At 35.2% G+C, this 12244-nt stretch overlaps 1 protein-coding gene and 1 non-coding gene across 21 annotated transcripts in view; both read left to right on the top strand.

Moving 5' to 3' along the window:
• Window positions 1–12244, top strand: part of WNK1 (WNK lysine deficient protein kinase 1) — a 132587-nt gene that overhangs the window by 94102 nt on the left and 26241 nt on the right. For 10 of the 20 annotated variants that reach the window (XM_016131744.2, XM_016131739.2, XM_016131737.2 and 7 more), the window contains 3 exons: window positions 7559–7642; window positions 10191–10340; window positions 11520–11978. In XM_016131744.2, the coding sequence (XP_015987230.2) occupies window positions 7559–7642; window positions 10191–10340; window positions 11520–11978 (693 nt within the window). Of the gene's footprint in view, window positions 1–4053; window positions 5293–7558; window positions 7643–10190; window positions 10341–11519; window positions 11979–12244 lie in introns of all 20 variants that reach the window. The other 10 variants (XM_016131748.2, XM_016131751.2, XM_016131750.2 and 7 more) reach the window with 4 other exon arrangements.
• On the top strand, window positions 6150–6268 carry LOC118614788. Its single transcript, XR_004956145.1, has one exon. It is a non-coding gene; the product is annotated as a 5S ribosomal RNA (ribosomal RNA).

Genomic DNA, 12244 nt, shown 5'->3' with positions numbered 1-12244 from the left:
ACACAGGTAAGACCTTCAGGTTATTATAGAATGCTGCATGTGAGTCCTCTAGAGCGAAAGAATCCTTTGTTTGTGTGACCATTTAATTTAATGCTTATGTTGAGTTAATCATCAGTTGCTATGCGTGTTCCTCTTTAAAGTCTGTGTTGGACAAAAGTTCCTTCCCTGGTATATATGTTCATTTGCTTGTACCCTTTATTTGGTATCTGTTTTATTACTGATTTATTTTCAGAATCAACTTTTGGAGGTTATGTCCTGAAATATTTTATGCTTTTTTATGCACACACACAGATATCGACATACACACATACATACATTTTTACCCACGTTTTACATTAGCCATTCTTCTCATATAAACAGTGTTAAAGTAGATCATCAGGTAACATCCCGTTTCTTTTGACAACCCTCTATGAAGTCTTCAGAAGTAAACTATATCATCTGCTTCAGGAAGGAATTGGAGAATAACTGGTTGCTGTATAGCTCTTGTTTAGTGCCAAGTTTTCTCTCTTTCTCAGAAAGTTTTTAATCTGAATTTTGTAGAACTCTTTCTCTTCATTAAATGAAAATCTCTCTCTTTTTAAAATAATTCTGCGTGCTTTGATCTTTTATCCTATAGCCTGGAATAAAAGATGGTTTGTTTGTTTCAGAGTCCATTCATCAGTCCTACATCTAGGTCTCAAGATGAATGGCCAAAGTAGCACAAATAAAACTACTAATGTACTAATGTTTTAACAATCTACTTTTCTGACCTTTAAAATAGATAGGTTAGAAGAACTTTATAAAATTCTTAGACTGTATAGATGTATTTCTATGATTTGACAATTACTAGTTGTCAGCATTTCATGTCACTTTCTACTCTTACAATTGATTGTTTTCCTGGATCATCATAATTAACTTTTTAATCTCTTGACTTCCCCCATTATAGAGTTATGAACATTGGGTCTCAATATTAGAAAAGGAAATGGATTGGTCATTTATGAAGATTTTAAATATTTGAACCACAAACTTGCTTTATTTATTGATACTCTAAAAGCAGGCTGTTAATGACAGTCTTGCTTTTTAATAATATTCTATGGAGGTATCATGAAGAGTTCTTAAATATTGAGGATTTTAAAAAGTTTATAATTCTTGTTCCAGAAATATTTTACTGAGGCTTATATCAATTATAAGTGGAATTTAAAAATTAGGATAAAAGAGAAATGGTAGAGAAAAAGAGAACCAAGAATGAAACTAAGTAATCATGTAGTGATACTTACGTACTTGCTTTTGGTGGGCCACAAATTTGGCTGAAAATTTGGCTGAAAGCATTCTATGCAGCCAGTTTTGGTAAAGAAAATTTTGTTACCATTTACAATATCTAAAAGAAAATGACAAACTTGTTTAGGGCAGTCTTACAGTATTAGAGGTACTGCTTTGTAGTTATATTAAAACCTTTGTGTTAAGGTGCCTTAAACTTTATAAACTTAAATTAGATATCTGATATGCCTGAAAAAAAGTTAAAGGTATTCTTTAGAGATTCACATTTAAGACATTTTCCATTGACTGCTTTAGTAAAAATACAGAATGTTTCCTATACCTATTGTGAATTACTTCTAGAAAGCTAATGCTTTTTTTTAGTAGAAAATGACTTTTTACATTTACAGATTAAGATAGGCAAGTTTAATAAATAAAATACTGTGAGCCAACAACTTTCTTAGTCTGATGCCTTCTAAAATAAAATTGAGAAACCTTTTTGGAGGCTTCCAGAGTTCCTGCAAAGTAACAAATCTTTACAAATCTTCTCTATCATATAATCTACATTAAACTAATAGAATTTATTCTTATTTAGTCTTAAGTTTATAGAAACTGCAAGCCAATCTTTATTGTTTTCCCTGACCTGCTACCTCAGTCAGTCACTCATCCTTATTCATAATTCATAACAATCCATGTTATTTCAGAATATTTTGTAAGACAATTGATCATTATCATAGCTGTTCATAAAATAAACCTGTACTTGACTAACAATGTAGAGAGCGATTAACGTGATCTTCCAGGTGTGCTTTATGGAATTATATCTCTCCTCACAAAATTGGCTTTGCGGAGTTAGGGGAGAATGGAACATTTCTTTGTGTCAACTATGCCTTGTTATCATTGTACATTTGGTTATTTTGTTTTCAGAGTACTGTGTTTTTCATGTATATGTTTGTTTTCTGTTTAGCCTCGTCGTGGCCGTAGCATGTTGGTTTGTGTTTCCCATCTTTCTGCTGTTCCCTTTCTGTCCCGCATCTCTCCCAGTGCTCCTTCCACCCCACCACCAGTGCTGTCTGCACCTCTTTCTCCTTCCCTCCTTCGGACTGCCCCTGAGGAAACTTTTGCCGAAAAGCTTTCTAAAGCATTGGAGCACGTCCTGCCTATGCACTCTGCCTCTCAGCGCAAGCACCGACGCTCCAGCCTGCCTTCCCTCTTTGTCAGTACTGTATGTAACAATAAACTTCCTGACAAATGAAAATTTACTACCAATGAATACATCCAGGCATCAAGAATTTTAATAAAAATTAAATAAAGAACAAGACTAAACTTAGTAATATGTTATGCTTTTAGGATACCAGTTCTTCCTACAGGAAATTTTTTTGTTGTAAGGCTTAAAGGGGGAAAAAACGGCAAGGAGGTACTGAGAGAGAATACTTATAACACCTGTGGCACATATCAGTGTGTGCACAATAAGATTTACCTTTAATTATATTTTCCTATTTCCTACTGACATACACAAATCCTTGCATTTTCATATTCTAGCAAAGTATATGCCTATTATTTAATTTTAAACTCATTGTCCTAATCAAAAGCATATTTTCTCTTTATCTTACATTACACAAACATGTTTTCTCCTTACTTTATTTTAAAGAACACAATGAAGCTAGGTGAGTCCATTTTTTTCCATAGTCAGTGAAAGGTCTAGCTTTTAAAGTTTTAAACACTGTGGGACCTTACTGTTGCTTTTCCAGTTAGTGAATGTAGTTAACAGTCTGATACATAAGCCCCAAAATCTTCTTTTACCTAGTAGAATAATTAACTATACAGTGTTTTATGGTTTTTGGATACTAAAAGAGACCCTGTTAGCTGTTGTGAAGAAGTAACAATTGATCCATTTTGCTAATTTGATAACAGACTTCCCTACTGAAAAAATGAAATGGAAACTGATTTACTCTTTTTTAAAAAGAGCCCTTGAAAGTGAATTATTAGTGCACATTGTTTGCATTTGGAAAGGTAGGATTCTAAATTTAGGGCCTTAAATCTAGAACTGCTTCTGTGAACAGAAAAAGTGCTGTTAAATCAGATCAGCTGTTATTTATGTTATACTTTTCAACTGATTTGAACACCAAATTTTTCAACCCTTAACTATTATCAGAAAGGTGGATACTCAGTGATTCGACATCTATAACATGTTTCGTGTAGTAAGATTAACTGCATCTAGTTTGGGATAGACCAGCGAAAGACATTACTGTCATTAGTCAAGTTGTGTTTTCTCCTGTCCACCAAAAATCTCTTCTGCTCTCTAGTCAGAAGACATATGATTGTTTGATAAAATAACACTGAAACCTCTAATAGCACAGGATAAGAAGAATATAGAATATAGGTAGACTTTGTACAGTAGCTTAAATTGAAGCACATTGCTTACCTGGGGGCTTATTGTCTGCCCTTAACTCTTACTTTTCCTTTAACTCTTTTGCCACTGATGTAATTCATATTAAGTCTTGAGAGTAAGTGTATTAATTGTGGGTAAAAAGAGAGTAATCACTTAGAAAGTTAAATTCTTCCATTTCCTTTGAGAAAGGAAAGTTGTGGAAAAGCAGCTTTTATCTGATGCAGAGTCCCACAGAATAATTTTATGGACCCTGGATGTATTTAATGGATTTTTACTATGCACATAATTTCAAAAAGTATTGTTATTTCTTTATTAATTTTAAATTTGGTGTAACTGTTTCATAGAGTTACACAGAGCTACCCAGTTGTGCATGTTTAATGTAATTTCACATATGAATGTATGAATTACTTGTCTTATTCATGTTGATACAGCCTCAGTCCATGGCGCATCCGTGTGGGGGGACCCCAACATACCCAGAATCACAGATATTTTTCCCAACTATTCATGAACGTCCAGTTTCTTTTTCACCACCTCCCACCTGTCCACCGAAGGTAGCCATTTCCCAGCGACGTAAGAGCACCTCCTTCCTGGAAGCTCAAACTCACCACTTCCAACCCCTGCTGAGGACTGTTGGCCAAAATCTTCTTCCACCTGGTGGCAGCCCAACTAACTGGACACCAGAGGCCGTAGTTATGCTGGGTTCTACAACCAGTAGAATATCCGGAGAGCCATGTGATATACAGGTCAATTCTATATGTGAACCAGCTCAAGTGTACAGTGACTATAGACCTGGACTAGTACTTCCAGAAGAAGCTCACTATTTTATTCCTCAGGAAGCAGTGTATCTAGCTGGGGTGCAGTACCAGGCCCAGGTGGCAGAACAGTATGAGGGTATTCCATACAACTCACCAGTACTGTCAAGTCCTATGAAACAGATACCTGAACAGAAGCCAGTACAAGGGGGCCCTACCTCGAGTTCTGTCTTTGAATTTCCATCTGGACAGGCTTTCTTGGTAGGACACCTTCAGAATTTAAGATTAGATTCTGGATTGAGTCCAGGATCTCCCCTCTCTAGTATTTCTGCACCTATCAGTACAGATGCTACATGTTTGAAATTTCACCCTGTCTTTGTTCCTCATTCTGCACCTGCTGTGTTAACTCATAACAATGAGAACAGAAGCAATTGTGTATTTGAATTTCATGTTCACACTCCAAGCTCCTCTTCAGGAGAAGGAGGAGGAGTTTTATCTCAGCGTGTTTACCGAAATCGACAGGTTGCGGTGGACTTGAATCAGGAAGAACTACCTCCTCAATCAGTTGGAGTACATGGCCGCCTGCAGCCTGTGACTGAAGAACAGCATAATTACCATGTCCCAGAATTGACTGTTTCTGTGGTAGAGCCTATCGGACAGAACTGGCCAATAGGAAGCCCAGAATATTCCAGTGATTCCTCACAAATTACTTCTTCAGACCCCAGTGATTTTCAGTCACCTCCCCCTACAGGGGGAGCACCTGCATCTTTTGGCTCTGACGTCTCATTACCCTTTATCCGTCTACCTCAGACAGTGTTACAAGAATCCCCACTTTTCTTCTGTTTCCCCCAAGGAACCACATCTCAGCAGATTTTATCTGCCTCATTTTCTTCAGGAGGATCTGCACTCCATCCACAGGTTATAGGAAAACTTCCATGATTCTTTTAAACTACCCTACTGTGCACCATTACATTTAAGTTTTCTATCCCTCCATTCCATTTATGAAGAACATTATTTTATTTTATTGGTAGTGTTTCTCCATTTGGGGGGTAATATAAACATATTTAAGGACAAAATAGAGAGAAACTGCCTAATTTACCTATAATATATGCAAAGCCTTGGAAAAGAGAACATGACAAGAATTTGTGTCTTGTCAAAATCAATTATCCATTTATAGAATATTTTCAATTAGCAGTGAAAATGCAAATGTCTGTAATGTAGAGTTGACTCAGCATTGATTATTTACAAATAGTAATGTGAAGTATTTCTTTCTCCCTAGAAATAAACATGGCTAGTTTTAAAAAAAAATAGAAAGGATAACATTTTTAGCGTGGAAAGATTTGAAAAGACAGGGAAAGGGAAACATCTTAGGAATTTGTTTTAACAAATGAAGATGCTTTTTTAAAAAGGCATCAATGGAATGAGTCGCTATGTATTATATGTCCAAATAAAATGTTAATCCATAAAATTGACTGATTCTAATTTTGAGGAACTAAGTCAGAATCTAATGTGGGTGTGGGGTTTTTTTTTTATTTGTTTTAAGAATTTGTGATATACGTTGCAAGCTAAGGAACATTAAGTTATCCAAAGCCTTAGTTTTTTCATGAACAAACTTAAATTTTGTTATTTATGTTTATGAGTCTTGTGTACTCTTGCAAATAAAGACAAAGTAATGGACATAATAGAATTAAAGAAGTGGAGTCAGTATTAACTATTTCATATATTTCTTTTATACATTTTGTCAAATATATAGATCTTATAAAATCTGTATAGGCATCTACGGCCATACCACCCTGAACAAACCCGATCCCATCTGACCTCGGAAGCTAAGCAGGATTGGGCCTGGTTAGTACTTGGATGAGAGACCAGCTAGGAAGACCAGGTGCTGTAGGCAGAAAAAAATAAAAAATAAGGAATTGCAAGCTGACAAGGTCCTTGCAATCTGAGGTCAACCAAGGGTTGCCTTGCCTTAAAAAAAAAAAAAAAAAAAATCTGCATAGGAGCCTGTGTAAATTAAAAGATCCATCTTTTGGATCTTTTAAATATTCCACTCTTTTATAAAGTACTATATATTCTTCGTACTTTCCTCCTAAGTTGTCCCCCACTGGAGGTATAAACTCTCAAAGTATACATAAAATATCAATTACTTCAAATAGTACCAAGGATCAAAAAGATTCAGAAACTTGAAAATTATACTGCATGGGCATACAGTATACTTATGTCAGTACACCATACTGTAAATTTTAATGCACTGCCAGCCATTCTTTAAACTTTTCAAAATAAATTTCAAATAATCAGGTAGTTAATTTACACACATATTGCAGAAAGAATGAATACTTGTAGTGGTTAAGATACAGTGGAATGTGATGTCATAGCCAAGTAATCTTCAAAGAAACTCCTCTAAACTGAAATGGAGCAGCAAAGGTGGGCCTTTTCATTTCCTTAATTTACCTTTATAAAGTCCTGTGTTGATTTTTCACTTTTTCAGTTGTGTAACTTTTTCTATGTTAGGGTTTCTCAAATTCAGCACTATTGATGTTTTAGTTTGGGTAATTCTTTGTTGTGGGTATCTGTTCTGTGCATCCTTGGCCTCTTCCCACTAGCTGCCAGTAGCAGCAGCCATCTCCCCCATTTGTAACAACCAAAAATGTCTTCAGATACTGCCAAATGTCCCTGGGGGCAGGAGAAGGGGTTGCAAAATTGTCCCTTGAGAATCATTGCTATACGTGCTTGGCAGTTGATGATAACAGATTTTTACATTTTTGATAAAAGTCACCATGGCAGTACAAGAAATAGCAAATGGAACCAAGTTAGCCTTATCAAATACCTTTTTTTTTTTCAGTTGTTCACATAGAGTTTTTTTCACATTGATAGTCTTATTTTTTCCTGATTATTTTCAATAGCAATTGTACTGTGAATCTTACATCCAATTAAAATTATAGCCTGAGCAGAAGTGGTTGATTATTTTAACCAGTGGTTTTTGCATGGGGTCCGAGTATGTGCTTCTCTAACCTTTTCTTACAAAAGATGCGCAACAGACTCCCATACATACTTTATCAAGGTAATGTTTCATCTTACTTTAGCACATTCTCAGAAGCGTAATATGTTTTGCAAAAGCCTGACTTTTCTACACATTTATTGACTTTAGGGCTTCTCTGATTTGTTGTTTACTTCTTTCCTTCAGGCACAGGGGCAGAGCCAGGGTCAGCCATCCTCAAGTAGTGTAACAGGGGTTTCATCTTCCCAATCCATACAACATTCTCAGCAGGTGAGAGCGACTCATTGTTACACATTACGGATTCGCAAGTCAATACGCTGTTTTACATCTTGAATTAGTTTTCTGATGTAATTGACTTGCTAAGTTTATGAATGGAAAACCAAGAGGCCACATAACATTTCTTATATTCATTAACATTTTAGAAACTCTTCTGTTTAATGTATTTTTGAACAATTACTGGATTACACATACATTGAAATTTAAAAGAATTGTTACTAATATGTTATTTGCCTTCTTAAACGGATGGTTCAGCACAATTTAACAATACAAAGAATATCAGTTTTCTACTCTCTTTATGACTTGTCCTTTTGTGATCATTTTGTTGTTGGTTTCATTGTGCTTAACTTTAGTAATGCTCCACTCCTTTATAATTATTTCTAATTTGTGGGATAGAACATCAGATTTTATGCTAAGAGGCATGGTATGAAGGCCTAAGAACAACTACTTCAGGAACTTTTTTAAAAAAATGTTAAACTTCTGATTTGTTCCCAATGGTTCGTGGAACTCAAGACTTGAATACAATGCTGATGTATTTAACAGTAGAAATAAAATTCTAAAATGAAATATCTGTAGTTCATCACTGATATTAGTTAATAGCAATTATTTGCATGGGAATGCTTCTTTTGGCACAATTGGATCTTGGCTGTTTGAAATAAAATTTATAGTTACTACATGTATCATAAAAACTTCATAAATAGTGTATATAGTTGGAAATATTTATAGACAACATCTCACAGAATTGGTTTTAAAATAAAAGCCAAGAAATTAAACATAGATTTGGTCCTTATTCTTAGGGGAATGACTTCCAAGTCAAACCTTCACTATTCTAGGTTTGTATGCCATTGTAAACAACTTATTTAAAGATAACTTTTAAGAAGTTAGTACAAAGATAACCTGAATTATATTCTATAACCTGTCTTATATTCTATAAGACAAGTGCAAAAAAAAAACCATCCAACTATGCTAATATTATTCAAACAGATGCTTGTCATGGCAAATTTTATCTCAAGACACAAATTTCAGGAAAAGTGTTATATAATGCTCCAGAAGACAATAGCGTTCATAGCATAGCTCCAGTGAAGATAAAGACACTGGTGTATTACATGTGAAGAATTTGAATGATGGATGGGAGCAGTATTTCTAAATTACTATATTTATATAATATATCTAGGTATATAAATTTATGACTTAGATAATCGTAGATTTTCCATGTAAATTCCTTAAAGATTAAAGATATTCAGGTTGACCAATAAGATATACAGGTTGACCAAAAAAGTTTTCTAGTTTTTTAGTTGTTTTTTTTCAATGGGAAAATATGCAGAATTACCTTATAGCTGCATTCATATAATGTATTTTAGTTTCTGCAAATAAATTTTATATAAGTCAATAGCCATCGGTTCCTCATCTTTTAAATTTAAATAATGATTATCGGAAATACGTAAGAATAAAGCAAACATGACTGCCATCACCATTATATTTCAGGGTTCTTTTGGTGATTTTATTTTGCTAAAAAAAGTCAACCAAAATATTCAGTATTAGGACATTGATGCCATTGATAAATGAAATGAAAATAACATGTTAGAGAACAGTATTTATATAATGGGCATGTTTTTTTGGTTTTGTTTTAACAAAAAAATGTTCTTGTATGGAAATGACAATTTATGCATAGAAAAAATTTTCATAACAGTGATGCACCAAACCATTAATAGTGGTTGGCACTAAAGAAATGGGGTTGGGGTATTTTCATTTAACTTTATAATTGAAAGTTTTTATTGCAAACAAGTGTTGTTTTTGTATTAAAAATTTTAAGTTATGTTACAGGTATTAGGAGTCTTGAAAGTCAGTTATGAAGTTCAGATTTTTGTTATGCAGGAGGGGGCCATTAAGTTATTACAAAAGTTGGTATTTGGGTACAGTTATGTGCCATGCATCAAATTTAGGTGTTTTATACCAAAGTGCCTAGCACATGGTTGATTCCCTAAATGTCATTCACATGCTCCACTTTGAGTTGAGTGATAGTATCCTCATTTTCAAAGGAAACTTCATTTTGGCCGTAAAATGAGCAGTCTCTAAGGTTTTTATAGCTATAATCAGAGCTAATCAAGCAAGTTGATGATAACAGTTTATAAAGTAGATTAAGAGAAAGAGATTAAAAGAAGATTAGATCAGTATAAGAGAGCCAGTACCAAGTAATAGGAAAACAAGGGGCGTTGGGTTACAGGAGGAAGGATCTATTTGGATATAGTATCTAAAGGTCTTTATAAATGACCTCCTATTGGGGCAAAGGGGAATGTTGGGTGAAGAACTGGTGGTGACTCAAGTTTTAAAACATGGGTTCGTTCTTGGTGGTACCATCACAAGTAAAGAACAGCAGAAGAAAAAAAATGTAAAGGGGAGTTGATGAATTTGGGTTTGTGGATATCTTGATTACAAAATTGTCATCATTTACAAGTACTGAAGGCCTTAGGCAAGCATCCTTCCTTAGAAACATGCTTTTAATGACTTGAAATAGAGCTGAATAACTATATTTTATTCTCAGCAGCATGGAATACAACAGACAGCCCCTCCTCAACAGACAGTGCAGTATTCACTTCCACAGACATCAACCTCCAGTGAGGCCACTACTGCACAGCCAGTGAGTCAGCCTCAAGCTCCACAGGTCTTGCCTCAAGCATCAGCTGGAAAACAGGTAAACTCTTAATTTCTAAAAGGATGCTAAAAGGGAACCGCATGTAACTCGTCCTTTCGTGTAGATAGGCTTCTACCTTCTCTGAGGTGAAATATCAAAGTTGGTTGTTTTCTCTGCAATAATTTTTGATTCATTTGGTGAAAAACTGCTCCTTTTGTGCATATGCATTGGTTAATGTAAATGTCAGTCAGTTCGACAGGTATTAGAACTGATGGATTAAATACGGGTACTTTGGTAACTGAACCTATGACATTTTCTAGAATTGTGTCAGCTGTATCTAAAATTGTAGGTCTGCAACTATGCTATATTTTCAAGTAGATTTATGCATTGTTTTGTCCCTCATTGACTACTTGACAGTAAGTCATAAAAACCTCTTATATGGAATGGTGTTTTTTCTAAGACGTCCTTTCAATCGCCTGAAAAGTTCCCTGTAGAAGGTATGTTCTGAATGACCTTTTTTCAGCTTTAACTTTGGGGCTTGTTGTGCTTGTATTTTGGCACAATGTATTGTTTCTGTCATAATGCATCGCATCTGAGATACTATTAATTGTAAAATGTGCTATTATTTTATGTATCACTGAGTACTAGCATACCATTAATTGTAAAATATATCTCAGTTTCACAAATGTTAAAATGAGACAAGGTGGTGGAGTGAGATGCTTGCATCCTGAGATAATTACATGAAATACAGTAATTATACCTATTTTTATATGCCTGAGTTACACTAAAAGCAAAGTGGATAAAATATTAATTCCACTTGGAAGAAAGAAATTTATTTGAATTTAAGTAACTACTGTAATCACAGTCATAGATTTAGTGATAGCAAACATGTCAATGAATTATGGTATGTGAAATGTATCTCAGTAAAGCTGTAAAACAAACAAACAAAAACCTTGCCTGTGAAAGGGCCCTATTTTTACTGTTGAACCATGAAGCATTAGCAAATTTTTCTACAAAGAAAGATTTGAAACAGTAGCCAGTCTATCAGCCTCTTTGTTTCCTGCTATCCTTTCCCTATTTTTATGTGGCATATTAACTTACACTAATGTATGCAGGGTTTTTTGTTTTGTTGTTTTTTTTAATTTTCCCTCTTTTTGGCTAATACATAAATCTTGCTTTTGGCAGCCTTGCTTTTTTATTTTTTTTAAATCTCTTTTTTGTTTTTCTTTACCTTCTCAGCTTCCAGTTTCCCAGCCAGTACCAACTGTCCAAGGCGAACCTCAGATCTCAGTTGCGACACAACCCTCAGTTGTTCCAGTGCATTCTGGTGCTCATTTCCTCCCTATGGGACAGCCACTTCCTACTTCCTTACTCCCTCAGTACCCTGCCTCTCAAATTCCTGTGTCAACTCCTCATGTGTCCACGGCTCAGACAGGTTTCTCAACCCTTCCCATCACAATTGCAGCTGGCATTAATCAGCCTCTGCTCACCTTGGCTTCATCTGCTACAGCAGCTGCAATCCCAGGGGGATCAACTGTGGCTCCTAGTCAGCTACCAGCCCTTCTGCAGTCTGTGACTCAGCTGCCAAGTCAGGTTCACCCACAGCTTCTGCAGCCAGCAGTTCAGTCCATGGGAATACCAGCTAACCTTGGACAAGCTGCCGAGGTTCCACTTCCCTCTGGAGATGTTCTATACCAGGTATTGTGTTGGCTAGCAAAAAGGAGGGCACCAGAGGGTCTGGTTCTTAATAGTAGACCATCGAGGACTTGAAAATCTGATAGTTGACTATCAGAATAACTAACAATAACAAAAGTTGATCTCAACTAGAGAAGCTAAAAAGTAAAATTCTGAGAAAGGATAAGGTGATCATTTTTGATGATCATTTCCATTTTTCTCAAGATACCTCTTAAGAGAAAAATGGTTCCCTTGATACTCAGTATAAGCTAATTGAATGCTAGATATGG

Source organism: Rousettus aegyptiacus, unplaced genomic scaffold (genome assembly GCF_014176215.1).
Source record: "Rousettus aegyptiacus isolate mRouAeg1 unplaced genomic scaffold, mRouAeg1.p scaffold_m13_p_2, whole genome shotgun sequence".
Classification (NCBI taxonomy): Eukaryota; Metazoa; Chordata; class Mammalia; order Chiroptera; family Pteropodidae; genus Rousettus; species Rousettus aegyptiacus.
Note: the sequence above shows the minus strand (reverse complement) of the source record. Positions and strands in the feature narration are given on the sequence as shown.